At 36.4% G+C, this 22046-nt stretch overlaps 1 protein-coding gene across 1 annotated transcript; it reads left to right on the top strand.

Moving 5' to 3' along the window:
* Window positions 1–15446: 15446 nt before the first annotated feature.
* Window positions 15447–19442, top strand: LOC148577038 (uncharacterized). The gene is made up of 4 exons (XM_088501546.1): window positions 15447–15601; window positions 16587–16732; window positions 18311–18396; window positions 19371–19442. Exons 1-4 carry the CDS (start codon window positions 15447–15449, stop codon window positions 19440–19442), a joined length of 459 nt encoding a protein of 152 aa, XP_088357672.1.
* Window positions 19443–22046: the final 2604 nt, after the last annotated feature.

The following is a 22046-nucleotide window of genomic DNA, read 5'->3' as shown; positions in this document are numbered from 1 at the left end:
TTAGAACTTTATTATTTGGCAATAGCCCACATATATTTTATTTCTTTTCATATTTTTGTTTGTGGGTTATTTTTCTTCCTTTTTCTCTTCTTTGAGGATGGCCACCAAGAAGAAAAAGGAAAGTTTCCACATGGGACAACAGACAAGTCCATCTGCATAATCCGTTCAAGAAACTCATCAGTTGTAGCAACCCGTCTACTTGCACATCTTTGCATGCACCGAGGACGGTGCAATCTTTAAGTGTGGGGAAGTCGATACCGACTTCCGTGGGTTAGTTACTTTCTTTTCAACACCAATCCTTATTTTTCTTTGTAGCTGGTTGTTGCATTGCATAATAGATTGCATGTGTAGTTAATTGCTTGCATGTATATACTGTGGTGCACGAAATTGTGATCATCAACAATGGCGCTAAAGACTTGGAGCTCTCAAACGTGAATCACACTTTGTCACAATTCCATACAACTAACCAGCAAGTGCACTGGGTCGTCCAAGTAATACCTTACGTGAGTAAGCGTCGATCCCACGGAGACTGTCGGCTTGAAGTAAGCTATTGTCATCTTGTAAATCTCAGTCAGGCAGATTCAAATGGTTTTGGAGGATTGATAATTAAAAATAAATAAAACATAAATTAAAGATAGAGATACTTATGTAATTCATTGGTAGGAATTTCAGATAAGCATATGAAGATGCTTTGTTCCTCTTGAACTTCTGCTTTCCTATTGCCTTCTTCCAATCATTCATACTCCTTTCCATGGCAAGCTTTATGTTGGGCATCACCGTTGTCAATGGCTACTTCCCGTCCTCTCAGTGAAAATGTTCCAAATGCACTGTCACCGCACGGCTAATCATCTGTCAGTTCTCGATCATGTTGGAATAGGATCCATTGATCCTTTTGCGTCTGTCACACGCCCAACAATCGCGAGTTTGAAGCTCGTCACAGTCATCCCTTCCCAGATCCTACTCAGAATACCACAGACAAGGTTTAGACATTTCGGATATCAGGAATGGCCCCCAATAATTCTAGCCTATACCACGAAGGTTCCAATCTTAGATTAGAAACCCAAGAGATACACATTCAAGCTTGTTTGCATGTAGAACGGAAGTGGTTGTCAGTCACGCGTTCATAGGTGAGAATGGTGATGAGTGTCACATAATCATCACATTCATCATGTTCTTGGGTGCGAATGAATATCTTGAAGAAATAGACTTGAGTTGAATAGAAAAATAATAGTACTTGTATTAATTCATGAAGAACAGCAGAGCTCCACACCTTAATCTATGGTGTGTAGAAACTCCACTGTTAAAAATACAAAAGTGATAATGGTGTTAGCATGGCTGAATGGCCAGCCTCCAAGGTCAAGGGACTAAACGTCCAAAGATCCCCCCAAATACAATAGCAAAAGGTCCTATTTATAGAGAACTAGTAGCCTAGGTTTTACAGAATAAGTAATTAATGCAAAAATCTTCTTCCGGGCGCACTTGGTGTGTGCTTAGACTGAGCATTGAAGCTTCCATGTATAGAGACTTTTCTTGGAGTTAAACGCTAGCTTTTGTGCCAGTTTGGGCGTTTAACTCTAGCTTTTGTGCCAGTTCTGGAGTTAAACGCCAGAATTCTTGAGCTGACTTGGAACGCCTGTTTGGGCCATCAAATCTCGGGCAAAGTATGGACTATTATATATTTCTGGAAATCCCAGTATATCTACTTTCCAACGCAATTGAGAGCGCGCTAATTGGGTTTTTGTAGCTCCAGAAAATCCACTTCGAGTGAAGGGAGGTCAGAATCCAACAGCATCTGGAGTCCTTTTTCAGCCTCTGAATTAGATTTTTGCTCAGTTCCCTCAATTTCAGCCAAAAAATACCTGAAATCACAGAAAAATACACAAACTCATAGTAAAGTCCAGAAGAGTGATTTTTATTTAAAAACTAATAAAAACATAATAAAAACTAACTAAAATATACTAAAAACATACTAAAAACAATGCCAAAAAGCGTATAAATTATCCGCTCATCACAACACCAAACTTAAATTGTTGCTTGTCCCCAAGCAACTGAAAATCATATAAGCTAAAAAGAAGAGAATATACAATGAATTTCAAAAATATCTATGAAGATCAGTATTAATTAGATGAGCGGGGCTTTTAGCTTTTTGCTTTTGAACAGTTTTGGCATCTCACTTTATCCTTTGAAGTTCAGAATGATTGGTTTCTATAGGAACTCAGAATCTAGATAGTGTTATTGATTCTCCTAGTTAAGTATGTTGGTTCTTGAACACAGCTACTTTATGGGTCTTGGCCGTGACCCTAAGCATTTTGTTTTCCAGTATTACCGCCGGATACATAAATGCCACAGACACATGACTGGGTGAACCTTTTCAGATTGTGACTCAGCTTTGCTAAAGTCCCCAGTGAGAGGTGTCCAGAGCTCTTAAGCACACTCTTTTTGCTTTGGACCACGACTTTAACTGCTCAGTCTCAAGTTTTCACTTGACACCTTCACGCCACAAGCACATGGTTAGGGACAGCTTGGTTTAGCCGCTTAGGCCAGGATTTTATTCCTGTGGGCCCTCCTATCCACTGATGCTAAAGCCTTGGATCCTTTTTATCACTCTTGCCTTTTGGTTTAAAGGGGTATTGGCTTTTTCTGCTTGCTTTTCTTTTTCTTTTTTTTTTCGCTTCTTTTTTTCTTCTTCTTTTTTTTCTGCAAGCTTTTCACTGCTTTTTCTTGCTTCAAGAATCAATTTTATGATTTTTCAGATTATCAAATAACATTTCTCCTTTTCCATCATTCTTTCAAGAGCCAACAATTTTAACATTCATGAATTAACAAATTCAAAAAAATATGCACTGTTCAAGTATTCATTCAGAAAGACAATAGTATTGCCACCACATCAAAATAATTAAACTATTTTAAAATTCGAAATTCATGCACTTCTTTTTCTTTTTCAATTAAAAACATTTTCCATTTAAGAAAGGTGATGGATTCATTTTCATAGCTTTAAGGCATAGACACTTAGACACTAGTAATCATGTAATAAAAACACAAATATAAATAAACATAAAGCATAAAAATTTGAAAAACAGGAAAATAAAGAACAAGGAAATTAAAGAACGGGTCCACCTTAGTGATGGCGGCTTGTTCTTCCTCTTGAAGATCTTATGCAGTGCTTGAGCTCCTCAATGTCTCTTCCTTGCCTTTGTTGCTCCTCTCTCATGACTCTTTGGTCTTCTCTAATTTCATGGAGGAGGATAGAATGCTCTTGGTGCTCCACCCTTAGTTGTCCCATATTGGAACTTAATTCTCCTAGGGAGGTGTTAATTTGCTCCCAATAGTTTTGTGGAGGAAAATGCATCCCTTGAGGCATCTCAGGGATTTCATGGTGAGGAATTTCCTCATGTCCATGAGTGGGATCTCTTGTTTGCTCCATCCTTTTCTTAGTGATGGGCTTGTCCTCATCAATAAAAATGTCTCCCTCTATGTCAATTCCAACTGAATTGCAGAGGTGACAAATGAGGTGAGGGAAGGCTAACCTTGCCAAAGTAGAGGACTTGTCCGCCACCTTGTAGAGTTCTTGGGATATAACTTCATGAACTTCTACTTCCTCCCTAATCATGATGCTATGGATCATGATAACCCGGTCTATAGTAAATTTAGACCGGTTGCTAGTGGGAATGATTTAGTGTTGGATGAACTCCAACCATCCCCTAGCCACGGGCTTGAGGTCATGCCTTCTTAGTTGAACCGGCTTCCCTCTTGAATCTCTCTTCCATTGAGCGCCCTCTACACAGATGTCTATGAGGACTTGGTCCAACCTTTGATTAAAGTTGACCCTTCTAGTGTATGGGTGTGTATTTCCTTGCATCATGGGAAAGTTGAACGCCAACCTTACATTTTCTGGACTAAAATCTAAGTATTTTTCCCGAACCATTGTAAGCCAATTCTTTGGGTCTGGGTTCACACTTTGATCATGGTTCTTGGTGATCCATGAATTGGCATATAAGTCTTGAACCATTAAGATCCTGACTTGTTAAATGGGGTTGGTGAGAACTTCCCAACCTCTTCTTCGGATCTCATATCGGATTTCTGGATATTCGCCCTTTTTGAGCTTAAAAGGGACCTCGGGGATCACCTTCTTCTTGGCCACAACTTCATAGAAGTGGTCTTGATACACCCTTGAGAGGAATCTCTCTATCTCCCATGACTCGGAGGTGGAAGCTTTTGCCTTCCCTTTCCTCTTTCTAGAGTTTCTCTGGCCTTTGGTGCCATAAATGGTTATGCAAAAACAAAAAGCTTTAGCTTTTACCACACCAACTTAGAAGGTTTGCTCGTCCTCGAGGAAAAAAAGAAAGAAGAGAGTAGAAGAAGAAGAAATAGAGGAGATGGAGGGGGCTTTGTGTTTCGGCCAAGGGGGAGAAGTAGTGTTTAGGTTGTGTGAAAATGAAGGAGTGAAGATGGGTTTATATAGGAGTGGAGAGGGGGGTATAGTCGGCCATTATGGGTGGGTTTGGGTGGGAAAGTGGTTTGAATTTGAATGGTGAGGTAGGTGGGGTTTTATGAAGGATGGATGTGAGTGGTGAAGAGAATGGTGGGATTTGATAGGTGAGGGGTTTTGGGGAAGAGGTATTAAGGTGATTGGTGAATGGTGAAGAAGAGAGAGAGAGGTGTGGTAGGTGGGGATCCTGTGGGGTCCACAGATCCTGAGGTGTCAAGGATATCTCATCCCTGTACCAAGTGGCATGCAAAAATGCCCCTTTCTGCCAATCCTGGCATTAAACGCCAGGCTGCTGCCCATTTCTGGCGTTTAACACCAGCTTCTTGCCCTTTTCTGGCGTTAAACGCCAGTCTGTTGCCCATTTCTGGCATTAAACGCCCAGAATGGTGCCAGATTGGGCATTTAATGCCTATTCTGCTACCCTTACTGGCGTTTAAACGCCAGTAAGTTTCTCCTCTAGGGTGTTCTATTTTTAATACTGTTTTTCCTTCTGTTTTTGCTTTTTCAATTGTTTTTGTGACTTCACATGATCATCAACCTACAGAAAACATAAAATAACAAAAGAAAATAGAAATTTAACATAGATAATTAAAGATTGGGTTGCCTCCCAACAAGCGCTTCTTTAATGTCAATAGCTTGACAGTGGGCTCTTATGGAGCCTTACAGATGTTCAGAGCAATGTTGGAACCTCCCAACACCAGATTCAGAGTTTGAATGTGGGGGTTCAACACCAAACTTAAAGTTTGGTTGTGGCCTCCCAACACCAAACTTAGAGTTTGACTGTGGGGGCTCTGTTTGACTCTATATTGAGAGAAGCTCTTCATGCTTCCTCTCCATGGTTACAGAGGGATATCCTTGAGCTTTAAACACAAGGGAGTCTTCATTCACTTGAATGATCAATTCTCCTCTGTCAACATCAATTACAGCTTTTGCTGTGGCTAGGAAGGGTCTACCAAGGATGATGGATTCATCCATACACGTCCCAGTCTCTAGGATTATGAAGTCAGCAGGGATGTAGTGGCCTTCAACCTTTACCAAGACATCCTCTACAAGTCCATAAGCCTATTTCTTTGAATTGTCTGCCATCTCTAGTGAGATTCTAGTAGCTTGTACCTCAATGAACCCTAACTTCTCCATTACAGAGAGAGGCATAAGGTTTATACTTGACCACAGGTCATACAGAGCCTTCTCAAAGGTCATGGTGCCTATGGTACAAGGGATTGAGAATTTTCTAGGGTCTTGTCTCTTCAGAGGTAATTTCTGCCTAGTCAAGTCATCCAGTTCTTTGATGAGCAATGGAGGTTCATCCTCCCAAGTCTCATTACCAAACAACCTGGAATTTAGCTTCTTGATTGCTCCAAGGTACTTAGCAACTTGCTCTTTAGTAACATCTTCATCCTCTTCAGAGGAAGAATACTCATCAGAGCTCATGAATGGCAGAAGTAAATTCAATGGAATCTCTATGGTCTTTGTGTGAGCCTCAGATTCCCATGGTTCCTCATCAGGGAACTCCATGGAGGCCAGTGGACGTCCATTGAGGTCTTCCTCAGTAGAGATTACTGCCTCTTCCTCCTCTCCAGGTTCGGCCGTGTGGGTTGTGGTTATGACCTTGCACTCTCTTTTTGGATTCTCTTCTGTATTGCTTGGGAGAGTACTAGGAGGGAGTTCAGTAATTTTCTTACTTAGCTGACCCACTTGTGCCTCCAAATTTCTAATGGAGGACCTTGTTTCAGTCATGAAAGTTTGAGTGGTTTTCATTAGATCAGAGACAATGGTTGCTAAGTTAGAGTAGCTCTGCTTAGAATTCTCTATCAGTTGCTGAGAAGATGATGGGAAAGGCTTGCTATTGCTAAACCTATTTCTTCCACCATTATTGTTGTTGAAACCTTGTTGAGGTCTCTGTTGATCCTTTCATGAGAGATTTGGATGATTTCTCCATGAAGAATTATAGGTGTTTCCATAGGATTCTCCCATGTAATTCACCTCTTCCATTGCTGGGTTCTTAGGATCATAAGCTTCTTCTTCAGAGGAAGCTTCATTAGTACTGCCTGTTGCCGCTTGCATTCCAAACAGACTCTGAGAAATCATATTGACTTGTTGGGTCAATATCTTATTCTGAGCCAATATGGCATTCGGAGTATCAATCTCAAGAACTCCTTTCTTCTGAGTTGTCCCACTATTCACAGGATTCTTTTAAGAAGTGTACATGAATTGGTTATTTGCAACCATTTCAATGAGTTCCTGAGCTTCTGCAGGCGTCTTCTTCAGATGAAGAGATCCTCCAGCAGAGCTGTCCAATGACATCTTGGACAGTTCAGATAGACCATCATAGAAGATACCTATGATGCTCCATTCTGAAAGCATGTCAGAAGGGTACCTTCTGATCAGTTGCTTGTATCTTTCCCAAGCTTCATAGAGGGATTCACCTTCCTTCTGTCTGAAGGTTTGGACTTCCACTCTAAGCTTGCTCAATTTTTGAGGTGGAAAGAACATTGCCAAGAAGGCATTGACTAGCTTTTCCCAAGAGTTCAGGCTTTCTCTAGGTTGTGAGTCCAACCATGTCCTAGCTCTGTCTCTTACAGCAAAAGGAAAAAGCATAAGCTTGTAGACCTCAGGATCAACCCCATTGGTCTTGACAGTGTCACAGATTTGCAAGAATTTAGCTAAGAACTGATGAGGATCTTCCAATGGAAGTCCATGAAACTTGCAATTCTGTTGCATTAGAGAAACTAATTGAGGCTTAAGCTCAAAGTTGTTTGCTCCAATGGCAGGGATTGAGATGCTTCTCCCATAGAAGTCGGGAGTAGGTGCAGTAAAGTCACCAAGAACCTTCCTTGCATTGTTGGCATTGTTGTTTTCGGCTGCCATGGCTTCTTCCTCTTTGAAGAGCTCAGTTAGGCCCTCTAGAGAGAGTTGTGGCTTAGCTTCTCTTAGCTTTCTCTTCAAGGTCCTTTCAGGTTCAGGATCAGCTTCAACAAGAATGTCTTTGTCCTTACTCCTGCTCATATGAAAGAGGGAAGAAGAAAGTATGGAATCCTCTATGTCACAGTATAGAGATTCCTTGAGGTGTCAGAGGAAAAGAAAAATAAAAGGAGGAGGTAGAAAGAGAAGAATTCAAACTTATCAAGAGGGATAGAGTTTGAATTGTTGATAGTGGAGGAGTGTTAGTCCTTAAATAGAAGGATGTGAGAAGAGGGGAAGAATTTTCGAAATTAAAGTAAAAGATTTTGAAATAATTAAAAGAAATTTTGAAAATTTGGTAAAGGTTTTTTGAAAATTAAGATTGGGAAAGAAATTAAGTGATTTTTGAAAAAGATTTTGAAATTAGAAATAAAAAAGATATGATTGAAACTTAATTTTGAAAAAGATGTGATTGAAAAGATATGATTGAGAAGATATGATTGAAAATCAAATTAAAAAGAGAAAGTTTTAAAATTAAAGTTGATTACTTGACTAACAAGAAATTAGAAGATATGATTCTAGAATTAAAACTTTTGATCCTTTCTTAATAGGCAAGTAACAACTAGAAAATTTTGAATTAAATTATTAATTGTAGCAAGGGTTTTCGAAAATAGTAATAAATAAAAAAAAGGAAAGAAATTGATTTTGAAGAGATATGATTGAAAATATATGATTTGAAAAAGATTTGATTTTGAAAAATTATGAAAATTTGAAAAAGATTTGAATTAAAAATAAAATCTTCCCTCTAGTGTCATCCTGGCGTTAAACGCCCAGAATGGCATCCATTCTGGCGTTTAACGCCCAAAATCCTACCTTTTTGGGCGTTAAACGCCCAGCCAGGTACCCTGACTGGTGTTTAAACACCAGTTTTCCTTCTTCACTGGGCGTTTTGAATGCCCAGCTTTTTCTGTTTAATTCCTCTGCTGAATGTTCTGAATCTTCAATTCTCTATATTATTGACTTGAAAAGACACAATTTTGAAAATATTTTTGAATTTTTACTGATGAGAAACAATAAAAAAATGCAACTAAGATCAAATAAACAATGCATGCAAGACAGCAAACTTAGAAGTTTGTATACTAAGGACTATAACAATTTGAAAATGCATGTAAGAAACAATAAAACACACAAAATAAGATAATTTAAAGATCAGAGATAGGAAATCATCAAGAACAACTTGAAGATCAATGAAGAACATAATGCATATATTTGAAAAATGCAAGAAGAATAGAAACACGCAATTGACACCAAACTTCAAAATTGACACTAAGATACATAAAATATTTTTGATTTTTATGATTTTATAAAATTTTTTTGTGATTTTCTCAAAAACTGAGTGGAAAAGAAAATAAAGAGATTCAAAACTTTTAATAAGAATTCCAGGAATCATGAAATGTTATTCTAAAGCTTTAGTCTAAAAAGATTAGACATGGCTAGCCAAGCTTCAGCAGGACATTACATTCAGCAGCTAAATTGATGAGAATCAATCAGCTTTTGTGATGATAAGAACATCACCTTGAAACTCTAGAATTCATTCTTAAAAATTCTGAAAAATAAAAAGAAAAGTACCTAATCTAAGCAACAAGATGAACCGTCAATTGTCCAAACTCGAACAATCCCCAGCAAAGGTGCCAAAAACTTGGTGCATGAAATTGTGATCATCAACAATGGCGCCAAAGACTTGGAGCTCTCAAACGTGAATCACACTTTGTCACAATTCCGTACAACTAACCAGCAAGTGCACTGGGTCGTCCAAGTAATACCTTACGTGAGTAAGGGTCAATCCCACGGAGACTGTCGGCTTGATGCAAGCTATGGTCATCTTGTAAATCTCAGTCAGACAGATTCAAATGGTTATGGAGGATTGATAATTAAAAATAAATAAAACATAAAGTAAAGATAGAGATACTTATGTAATTCATTGGTAGGAATTTCAGATAAGCGTATGAAGATGCTTTGTTCCTCTTGAACCTCTGCTTTCCTATTGCCTTCTTCCAATCATTCATACTCCTTTCCATGGCAAGCTTTATGTTGGGCATCACCGTTGTCAATGGCTACTTCCCGTCCTCTCAGTGAAAATGTTCCAAATGCGCTGTCACCGCACGACTAATCATCTGTCGGTTCTCGATCATGTTGGAATAGGATCCATTGATCCTTTTGCGTCTGTCACACGCCCAACAATCGCGAGTTTGAAGCTCGTCACAGTCATCCCTTCCCAGATCTTACTCAGAATACCACAGACAAGGTTTAGACGTTCTGGATCTCCGGAATGGCCGCCAATAATTCTAGCCTATACCACGAAGGTTCCAATCTTAGATTAGAAACCCAAGAGATACACATTCAAGCTTGTTTGCATGTAGAACGGAAGTGGTTGTCAGTCACGCGTTCATAGGTGAGAATGGTGATGAGTGTCACATAATCATCACATTCATCATGTTCTTGGGTGCGAATGAATATCTTGGAGAAGAAATAGACTTGAGTTGAATAGAAGAACAATAGTACTTGTATTAATTCATGAAGAACAGCAGAGCTCCACACCTTAATCTATGGTGTGTAGAAACTCCACCGTTGAAAATACAAAAGTGATAATGGTGTCAGCATTGTCGAATGGCCAGCCTCCATGGTCTAGGGACTAAACGTCCAAAGATCCCCCCCAAATACAATAGCAAAAGGTCCTATTTATAGAGAACTAGTAGCCTAGGTTTTACAGAAATAAGTAATTAATGCAGAAATCTTTTTCCGGGCCCACTTGGTGTGTGCTTGGGCTGAGCGTTGATGCTTCCATATGTAGAGACTTTTCTTGGAGTTAAACGCCAGATTTTGTGCCAGTTTGGACGTTTAACTCCAGCTTTTGTGCCAGTTCTGGAGTTAAACACCAGAATTCTTGAGCTGACTTGGAACACCTGTTTGGGCCATCAAATCTCGGGCAAAGTATGGACTATTATATATTTCTGGAAAGCCCAGAATTTTTACTTTTCAACGCAATTGAGAACGCGCCAATTGGGCTTCTGTAGCTCTAGAAAATCCACTTCGAGTGTAGGGAGGTCAGAATCCAACAGCATCTACAGTCCTTTTTCAGCCTCTGAATCAGATTTTTGCTCAGTTCCCTCAATTTCAGCCAGAAAATACCTGAAATCACAGAAAAACACACAAACTCATAGTAAAGTCCAGAAGAGTGATTTTTATTTAAAAACTAATAAAAACATAATAAAAACTAACTAAAATATACTAAAAACATACTAAAAATAATGCCAAAAAGCGTATAAATTATTCGCTCATCATACTGCTTGGTTGAAGTAATATTTTCTTTTTCAGAAAACTTGTTAGAGCATTTCACTAATTTGAATTAAAAATTTTTGAACTTGCTTGAAGAATTTTATTTTGGAACATGGTTTAGAGCTCGAACACACAAACCCAGTGAGATTTTTTGAACTTATTTGATTGGTTGCATTTTATCAACCAATATTTTATTTTGGTGTGTGTTGTTCTCTCTAAAATTGTGATCTTTGTCTTGCTTAAACTCTATATTTCCATTATTTGATGTATGCATACACTTATGTGATTGAGGCCATTGTTTTACTATAGCTCACATACCCATATGGCCTTACCATTTCATTATCCCTTGCAAACCAACGTTGAGCCTTTCTTAACCCCATTTATTCTTTACTTTAGCTCATAACTAACTATAAGCAGAAAACAATAATGACTGTAATTTGAAATTCTTGGTTAGCTTAGACTAGTGAAAGTGCTTATGATTTAAGTATAGGGAAGTTGGGTTTGGAAACATTTGGTTTGGGAATTGGGTGTTGTATATTTTTGTGAAAATGTTAAAAAGATAGTTGAGCACATATTCTTTCATTCAATACCTTAATCATATGCATTGAGAAAAACAAAAGAAAAGAAAAATAAAAAGAAAAAAAAGAGAAAAAGAAAAGAAAAAGAGCAAATAATAAAAGGGGACAAAATGTCCCAAAGTAAATGGTGATAGCAATGCATATGTTCTGTACTTAAAATTGGGATGCATGAATATGTGGTAAACATAGTTAATGGATACTTAGGTTTTGGATTTTGATTACATGGATTGTCTTAAGCTAGGTTGGAAGTTTGTGTTAATCAAGGATTCAGATTTTAGTCCACTTAACCAAATACATTCCTACCTTGACCCTAACCCCATTACAACCCTTAAAAGACCTCTTGATATGTGTATTTGTGCATTAAATTTTTGTTGATTGGTAGAAGAAGAGCAAGTCTTAGAAAGCAAGATTAATAGACAATTGAGAGAATCGAACCTTAAATACCTGAGCGATTAGAGTGTATACACTTCCGGTGAGGGTTCGATGCTCGATTCTTTGTTCCAAGCTTTCACGAGCTTTCTTCTTGCAAGTCTATTTGTACTTCATTTTATGATTTGAATTAGTGAGATCCAGTTTATATTTGTTCTTGAAAGATTTATTTACTTTTAACCAAGTACATAAAAGTATTTTGTATTTAGTTGCATTCATATAGATATGTTGCATTTCATAATTTCTACCATTCCTCTTCACTCTTTTGATTCTCTTGAGCTTAGCATGAGGACATGCTAATGTTTAAGTGTGGGGAGATTTGATGCACCACTATTTCGTGGTACATTTTAGGCTGAATTGAGTGGATTTTATCCATTATTCTCACACGTATTCATAGAATTCGCATGTTTTACAATTTCCTTCCTAATTTTGTGCTATGATTGAAAATATGCTTCTTTGGCCTTAAATTTGCTAATTTTAATTCTCTCCTATTACCATTCGATGCCGCAATATGTGTGTTAAGTGATTTTAGGTTTTCCAGGGCAGGAATGGCTTAGAGGATAGAAAGGAAGCATGCAAAAGTGGAAGGAACACAAGAAATCAAGTATTTCAGAATCTGGTAGCGATGCGCACGCGTGGACGACGCGTACACGTGACTGGTGCAGGAGACAAGCGACACACACACGTGGCTGACGCTTACGCGTGGCCAGTGAAAAATTCCAGCGACGCGTACGCGTGACAGAGTGTCACGTGCTGCAATTACAGAAAACACTGGGGGCGATTTCTGGGCTACTTTTGACCCAGTTTCAGGTCCGAAAATACTGATTAGAGGCTGCAGAGTGAAGCTGGAAGGGGGAATCAATCATTCATACTTTCATTCACATTAGTTAGGTTTTAGATGTAGTTTTCTAGAGAGAGAGGTTCTCTCCTCTCTCTTGGTTTAAGGTTTCTTCTTTCAATTTCTCATTAGGTTCAGGTTCAATCTTCCTTTAATTAGTTTTTGGCTTACTTTTATTTGTTTAAGTACTTTAGCTCATCTTCTTCTCTCGTTAATTTCCCTTTTTTGCCATTTTTATGTTTATGAACTCTTGTTACGTTTGATATCTTTTAATGCAATTTATGTTTCCATGTTTATTGTTATTCTCTTTAATTGTTAGTCATTGATGCTTGCAATTGGTTGTTTGGATTTAATATTCCTTGTTAATTTTATCATGCTTTTATTTTGTGCCTACCAAGTGTTTGATAAAATGCTTGGTTGGATTTTAAATTAGATTTTTATGTTCTTAACTTGGATTGATCAATTAGAGACTCTTGAGTTATCAAAATTCTTTTGTTGGTAGGTGATTGAGACTTGCTAGTTAGCTTAGGCTTCACTAAATCTAATATTTGATTAGGACTTATGAACTTAAGTTGATTTTGCTCACTTGACTTTCCTTCATTGTTAGAGGTTAACTAAGTGAAAGCAAAAGGCAATTACCATCACAATTGATAATGCCAATGAGGATAGGAATTCTAATTCTCAATCCTTGTTAGGACTTTTCTTAGTTGTTATTTTATTTGCTTGTTATTTACATTACTTGTTCCTTATTTCAAAACCCAAAATATACTTTCCCATAACCAATTATAAGTACACTTTCCTACAATTCCTTGAGAGACGACCCGAGGTTTAAATACTTCAGTTAATTTTATTGGGTTTGTATTTGTGACGAACAATTTAAATATTGACTGAGGATAATTTGTTGATTTAGAACTATACTTGCAACTTGATATTTTTGTGAAAATCTTTACCGACATTTTTCTTCCGTCAAGCCCTGCTAAGTCTTATGAATTAATAAAAGTATTACTGTTTCTCTTTGATCCGTGTTTGATTAATTCTAAGATGTATATTCGTTCTTCATCAATATGAATGCGTTGAACTAGCACAAGGTTATCACATTCTACATGGGTTCAGAGTGCATCTTTCATCGGACAACGATGAACCACCAGCTTGAATATACGTCTCTCAGACGGCTAATCCATGTCTTTGTTGGAGACTTCTCGAGACATCAGTTCAGCCGATTTCCGGGAGATTAGGGTCTTTGTCGTAGAGGGTAGAACCCAAGGTGCATCATTCTCTGATCTGGAAGATCTGACCTTGTTTGTGGCGTTTTGAGTAGGATCATTACGGAGAATGAACTGTACGAGCTTCACCTTCAATCAGAATGGATCCGCACTAAACCTGGGATTCAGATTTGGAGGAGTATTGGCAGCTGCTCGAACCAGTGTCAATCACATACAGCCTGCCAATGATGAAATCACCACTACAAGAAAAATACCCATTCAGCCACACTTTTTTTAAGCTACATATGAAAAGCGTAGCCTATTCATAGAATAGGCTATGCTTTTTCCCGTGTTGCCTTTTTATAAGAGAAAAGGATACACAATTGCAGCATCATTTAAAAAGTGTAGCCTTAGGTATTATAGAAATCACTTATAAAGCGTAGCCGTAGGTTGATATCTATAGGTTAACTTTTCGTATCAAAGGGGACGCTTTTAGAGGGTAGCCTATTTGTTAAATTTTAGGTGTATTTTTAAAGTGAAGCCTAATATATCTAGAACAAAAAACTTAACACTTAGTGAAATTTTTTCCTCTTTCTTCTGAAAACAAACTCACACTTAGTAAAATTTTTGTTCATTCCCTCCACAAGCAAACTCATACACTAAGTAAATTTTTTATCCATTATTCCCTCCAAATCCCACTCACCTCCACAAGCACGTTCATCCCCTTCAGAAACCCTGCCTCCAAAAGCTCACCATCGTCGCCCCCACTCACTCACTGCACCGTCGCGAAGTGGAAACCCTGTCCCCACTCACTCTCTTCACTCTCGCCGTTGACACTCTCGCTCTCGTCATTGATCCTCTCACTCTCGCCATTGACCCTCTCCCACTCACCCGCACTCACCACTCTCCACATTACTGCACTATTGACCGTCGCTGCGCCGCCCTCACCATCATCGCTGCGCCGCCCTCACCACCGTCATCACCCCCAAATCAGAGAAAAGCGTTTGCCATCACCACTCACCACTCATGGTGTCACCATTCACCACTCGAGGAAGACTCTACGCTCACTCATCTTCCCCACTCATCTTCATCGTCGCTTCTCTTCGCTGCGTGGTCACATCACGAAGACTCTGCGCTCAATTGAAAGCTTTCTTCATTCGTGAGGTTAGGGTTCTAAATTTAGGTTTCAATTTGGGGGATTTGGTACAATAATCTGTGACATCGTGAATTGATGAACATGCATGCTATTGTGCAGCGCAGGAGAACCCGTGAATTTAGGGGTTTTATTTCGTTAACACAGGTGAGTTTGGCAATGATTAGTTGATGCGCAGGAATTGTTCACACATTGTATGTAGCCCTCCATCGTCATCTGTAGCAGCAGCAACAACAGTCATGGCAGTGGCGGTGGTAATGGTGTTCGTATAATTAGGAACAAAATCTCCAAATGGTGCTTCCTAATCACCACTCGCACCAACCAGCTCAGACAAGACTCCGTTAATTTGGTTGCGAAATTCCACAATCACCTATTTACTTCCATCCTCAATCCTCCGCCTCCTCCTCTTTCCTTTTTGGCAAGCTTTCCTTCCCCGTTCATAACTTCAATTTATTATTAATATTTTGAAAGATTGAAAAAAAATGCAAATTTGGACCACCAGGTTAATGGAGATGGTGGAATGAAGTATCCGATTTGGATGTGCGTTGTGGCTCTTGTTTTGTTTGTGGGAGTGAGAGCATTTGTAGAGAGAGTATTATCCCAAAGAAACCACCGCCCTGGCTCCGTAGCTGATCTTGTCAGGCGTGGCCAACTCAGATCCAATAGAAGAGGCATGTATGATGTCTATCCTTATCATTTTTTTCAATTTTTAATAATTGATTAATTATCTAGCTTCTTACTCTGGATTATGAAATTAGATTAGTTAATAGGTTGTAGTGAGACTGAATATATTATCCTCGTGTCAAGAATCATAAGATTTTTAGGTGAATGCTCAAAATTGATCAACCCTAGGGATTTGATAATGTGTCGTAATGGCAAGATTTCAATTCCTATTCTTCCAGTCATAGTCTATTCTTTATTACAATGTTTATAATCAACTCTTACAAAAGCTTAAGCTATTAGGTAAAGCAACATGAATACATCTAACATTATATAGCACACGGTTTGTTTGATTATGCCGATAATTTCTTTTGCCTATATTAGTTCGGGAAATTGGTTCTGGGTTTGGAAATTTGAGCTTTTTGCTATAAAAATTCTAGATTTGAAGCCCTAGAATCGCCTAAATTCCATGTAAGTTAGGTTTTGTGTGTGACCCATTGGTCAATGGAGTAAAATTGATGATCTATTTAATCCTAAATTTGTGTTGTGAGGTTAGCTACTTGATTGTACATTGTGAGATATATTGAAGGAAGAGTAATTGCTTGAATGTGCTTTGTTGTAAAGGATTTTTGAATTGATGACATGGTATTTGTGATTGAAATCAAATAAGCTTTCAGTAGATTATCTTGTTACTAGAAATTGTTGATTTTTGTGGCCCTCACCAGTGTGAAAATAAATGGATTAAAGTCATTTATCTTATACTTTCTTGCATTTTTTGTGTATCTTGGTCCGAGTTTCAACTAGTCCACCTGCTATTCCACTGTTATGATTGCTTATAATAGGTTATATACTTATATATTTTATATTTATGGTCTGTGAGTGATTGATCAACACATCAAGAATCAGTTTTTCATCCATAAACATTTTTTTTTATATATTTTTAGTAAAAAAGAACAAATTGGTTAATGTTAGTTTAACAAATTTGTATTTCTGTTTACAGGATCATCCTGAGCAAATTGGACTGGACTTGCTGTAAGTTGCATGATAGCCTATGCCTGCAAATCAAATTTGGCTCCATTGGAATGTGCAATTTGTTTGGATTTAAGGCCATGCATTATACTAGAACATCATTACCTACCTTATCAGGTGAGACTCCATCATAGACATTCACCTTACCACAGTAGAATATCGTCATTTGCCCAACTCCGCTAGTTGCACATGCTCTATGACCATATTAATAAGTCATTAAGAACTTGAATCAACAACACTAAAGGAATATTGGCATGTCTCCAATCATGCATACTTTATGTAAAATTTATTAAATCTTAGTTATTTCACATTTTAATTCTTAAGTAGTTGGTATTTTAATTCTTAAGTAGTTGGTTCACTTTCTTGTTAAAAGTAATGTATGATGAAACTTGTGTTACAGTTTGCCACTATCCTGGATTCCTGGGTATAAAACTATAAATAGTACCAAAAAACAGTTTATCAATAAATCAACACTTAAAGTAAAATCAAGAATGTTGAAATTAAGAACTTGCACAGGCTTCTCTTACAGCTGCAAATAATCATGCTAACATGCTAGGAATTGAAGTAAACAAGCCTTGGCATGCAAACCAACAGAAGTTCATGAAAAGAAGTGTCAGCCTTGATCGCACTTAATCTTAAAATTGATATTGTTCAATATAATGAAAAACTTTTTCTTTTGTAACTGAATTCCTTCTTCCATTCGACATTTTCCGTATAGTTAATGTTCATTAATCTTGCCTCCACCAAAAATAGTTTCAACTTGCACACTTTCTCTCTCTCGCTTTCAGAAACTGTGTATTTACCAAACTTCTTTTTTTCCTTTTACTAATGCTAAGGTAAAGGTAAACCAGGATAAGAAAAAAAAAACAAGAGTTTTGTTACTAATGATTTATTACATTTTCAATCCCATTCATTTCAGTTATAACTTATAACTTAAGCATAAGGCTATTTCTTCTTGTATTTTGTTTCTCATTTCTACATTTTATAAATTGGTGTCCTTTCTTGTCTGTGTATATTCCAGGCCAAAATTGTAGATTCTTTAACATGCAAGTGAAAGTAGAAGCTGATGAATTTAAAATTTAAAAATTCGTAGACAATGTTTATGAACTGATCAGGTTTTAAATTTAACTTTTTTATTTTTAAATAGAAGCTATTTGAATTTGTGTGCTTTTTATGCAACTTCAACTAAATAGTTGTTTCTATGGGTGGTTAACTTTTCTAAGTAACTGCATGTTTGAATTCCTATGTAGAAAAGCTCTGGATCATGGTTGTAGCCAAAGCTTTTCTCTATTGCTTTTGCCCAAACCCTAGTTTTGGAGTTGCAAACAGAAAATCCAAACATGTTAATGTAGATAATGGAAAGTTACAAATAGTTAAGATAAGAATTCTGAAATGGAAACTTTGCTAAGCTGCATCAAGGGCTAGGGTTGTTAATAACATTGTTTTAACTTTGAAAAAGATTCCTTTAAACCTCTTTGTTTGGTGCAAATTGTGAATATCACAGTTTGGATCTTGTGTACTTCTTTTCATATGTTCTTGTCGTGGTCTTCAGAATCTAGGTGCTCGATTGCCAAGCCTCTATTAATTGCCTATTTTGATAATATGCATAGTAGCTAAATTGTATAACCATGGCTCATGAGTTTTATCTATATCCAGATTCTGATATCTTATTCTTTATTAATATTTATTTTGCAGGGGATAGATTTTTCTGGTTTAGGGATGAGGAATTTGCTAGACAGACTGTTGCTGGCCTCAACCCACTTAGCATAAGTTTGGTGGAGGTATATGCGTGCTTTCACCATTATTTTGTTTTAGACTCATTAGTTGGATTCATTTTATTAACAAGTGCGCTTGTGCACCACACAGATTGTGATGATAATTCTTGATTAATTATTTTGTAATTTATCTTTGATTAATTATTGATAGAAACTAGATTGCCTGCTAACAATTTAGGTCCATAATTTACTGTTGTGGCATTCTGGGTATGTCTGATTCAATGTTTTTAAAAGGGAATGCATGCCATGGAATTTGAAACTTATAGTGATTTTGTTGATTGGCAATGAGAACTATTTCCTGTATAGTTTAGAGAACTGTGTGAGGGATTATGCTTCTTTTTGTTAGGGGGATAAACAAAAGGTTATGAAAGAGGTCCGTATTACTTGTGAGGGAATCGTGAATATAGAGTTGGCTGAGTTTTAGCATTGTAACTACTTGCAAGCACTTGGAGTAAGGGGTGGACATGTTCTATGGCATGATATAGTAATGTTTTGGAGGTTAAGAATTGATCATGCCATGTCACGAGAGAATTATTCTGGATGCGTTTTACCGAGTGATAGTCAATATTCTAATTCAGTAGATAAAATAGATTAATGCTCTGAGGCTTAGCAAAATTTACAATCACAAATTGCTTGTCAAACTATATGAAAAGTTGTTTTGGAATATAAGGTAGCAGTGCACTATCGTTGTGATTCATGAATATTGCATGGATATAGATCCTTGTGCATATATCTTTGGTATTCTTCAAGTCAAGGCTAATGCTAGCAAGTTAATTCCATAGCTATTAATGTATGATGGACAGGTTCCAAATCTTTGTTTTGCCGTTATCTCTTGAATGATTTAATTGTTGCTGCTGCTGCTGGGTCCCAAATCTGTTTGATTATATCAATTTAATTCTTGCTAAATGATGATTGTGCTGAATTCATGGTTAAATGGTTGCATATGGCAATTACAATTTTTTTGTCTGTAATTTTTACAGTTATTCGTGGTTAAGATTGAAGGCGAAAGTGGTTGGTTAAGGTCTTTCAAGCAGATTTTGTCAAAACGTTGATCGCGTCATGGCAAGGTACAATGCATACTTTAATTCTTTTGATTTGTTAGTTTTGAAGTTCCAATTTAACACCGAAGTTGGAAATGTTTCTTGGCTTTATTAACACCGAAGTTGTATTGCTATGGCTGAAATTTGTTTGTGTAATTCTGGTTGTTGTTTCTCTGATTTTGTGCACTTTGTACATATGAATTTGTCCCTATATCTAATTTAAGTGTGAAAGTCTGGTTAATTAGTGCATGAAAAATGCTATAGGGACATATCAGGATTGTGTTAAAGGAAATAGAAGAAAGAAACACCTGCAGATTTTCATGGTTTGGAATGAAATAAGATAATACATAATTCCTTGAATTTACCTCTTTTGCTGTGACCATGTTATTTTTTTTTAGTATATGCTTTCTTGGTTTACTATGTCTACGTGTTCTATTTAATTTTTATAATTATGAATGTCATTATGAATTTTTTTTAACTATTTTTCTATATAATTATGCAGGGTAACAATGAAGATTAAGCAATGAAGATTAAGCTGACTATTATTGTGGTTTATTGGCTAAGATAGAGTGCTATTTAGAATCTTTACATGTATGGTTGACTAATGATTTTTATTAGAAGATACTTTTATTAGCTAAGTGATATTATGATTTTCTATGGCTATGCTTACTTTAGTGCGAGATGTATGAATTTTTACAGTTAACTTTATTCTAGTACTTTTGGATCAATATTATAAATATATTTTGGTTAGAGATAATTTTTATTATTTAAAGAAATTATTTAGTATAATTATGTATTTATTTTTATTTTGTAATATTCAACTCATTTAAATAAAAATGCCGAATTATTATACATGTAGTTATATTAGCTATTATGTTGTATTAATAATTATTAGATAATATATATATATATATATATATATATATATATATATATATATATACAAAAAAAAAAGAGACTTAAGGCTACATTTATATACAGTAGCTATAGCATACAAAAAAAAAAAACGAGACCTAAGGTTACACTTATATACAGTAGCTATAGTATACAAAAAAAAAAGAGGGACCTAAGGCTACGCTTATAAAAAGTAGCTATGGTATACAATGTGGCTACGCTTTACAGGTGATGCAGTAGCGTTGAAAAGCGTAGCCTATTCTGGAAAAATGAAAGCTGAAAAGCGTAGCCTTTGGTCCTGGACAGCAATCACAGCATCACTTGAAAAGCGTAGCCTATTCCCAAACACCAAAAGCATAGCCCTTGGTGCAGAAAAGCGTAGCCTTTGAGAATAGGCAACGGCCGAATAGGAATCACCCCAAAAAGTGTAGCCGTAGCCCAAAAAGCGTAGCCGTAGCCTAAGGCATCATACTTTTAGCTACACTTTTCAAGTGTACCTGAATGGGTGTTTTTCTTGTAGTGCACTCACAAGCAAAGAGGGCGGTAATACTAGAGTTAATTCAGAAAGGCAAAGCAACTCCAATCCTTCAACATATCCCTATTATTGATTCCTTTTTATTTATAGAATAGTACATATGATATTCCTTTAATGCAAATTTGACAACTCTTCCAACAACCTTCTAATCTGCCTGAATAAGACCTGCAAGATAACCATAGCTTACTTCAAGCCAACAATCCTCGTGGGATCGACCCTGACTCGCTCAGGTATTACTTGGATGACCCAGTGCACTTGCTGGTATAACAGTACGAAAGTGTGGGAATTCGTGCTACCACCAACCTCAACCAAACCCAAACATATCATCTTTTCCTCATTCGATCTCATCAGATTATCATTTAATTAATCGCTTTATAGGCTAATAAACTAAATTTCTATGATCCTCAAGTTCAATTTAGAATATAGCTAAAGGTTCTTAACACTTACCTCATAATTCTTGAAAATCACAACTTTTTCATTATATTATTTAAATATTTCTTTTTTCTCAATTCTTATGTTTAATTCTATTAAAACATCATACTCAGACTTCCTATTCCCAAACTCTTGAGTTGATAATTAATTAACTTTTAAATTTATAATTAGTTACACATCTTTTTAAATTAATTTCAATTATTTATCTTTTCTATGATCATTTATCCTTAAATAATTGCATCCATTACTTTAGATACACTAAAAATTTCCAAAACATAATTTTTTTTCAGAATTAATCAAATTAAACTCCAAGACAAAATCTCTAGCTTTATGAAAGTAGCATCCATTTTTCATCATTCTTATTATTCTAATTCTTTCAAACTCTTATACAAATTTTGGTAAAACCTCTCTTAAAACTACGATTTTTTCACCTTTCAAGGGTTCCATTCAAACAAAATATTTCTCAACCCTTTTCAACTTTTCAAATACCAAACAATTCCACAACATAAATATTCTGGGTTTGTTATCTTTAACTGTCTTTTAAGTTATTAAGTTTTCAATCATGAAGACAATAAACAAGAATTCAAATCCTAATCCACCCACCAAGAAGCTTCAAATATTATTACTAATAAATTTTAATATTAATAATATGTATTCCTTGTTAACCCTATATCAATTTCATTCAATTACTAAAAATAATTATAAATTATCAAAATTTAACTAACCAAACTTTAATAAAGATAATAAAAACATAA

This window comes from Arachis ipaensis, chromosome B1 (genome assembly GCF_059453495.1).
Source record: "Arachis ipaensis isolate K30076 ecotype BB chromosome B1, ASM5945349v1, whole genome shotgun sequence".
NCBI classification, from domain to species: Eukaryota; Viridiplantae; Streptophyta; class Magnoliopsida; order Fabales; family Fabaceae; genus Arachis; species Arachis ipaensis.
Note: the sequence above shows the minus strand (reverse complement) of the source record. Positions and strands in the feature narration are given on the sequence as shown.

Bases quoted from the DNA above. Each gene is read 5' to 3' on its own strand.
- LOC148577038 (XM_088501546.1), top strand. From the start codon at position 15,447: ATGAAGTATCCGATTTGGATGTGCGTTGTGGCTCTTGTTTTGTTTGTG. The intron at 16,733-18,310 runs GTGAGACTCCAT...TTTATTTTGCAG, and splicing joins ATCATTACCTACCTTATCAG to GGGATAGATTTTTCTGGTTT. The intron at 18,397-19,370 runs GTATATGCGTGC...TAATTTTTACAG, and splicing joins TTAGCATAAGTTTGGTGGAG to TTATTCGTGGTTAAGATTGA.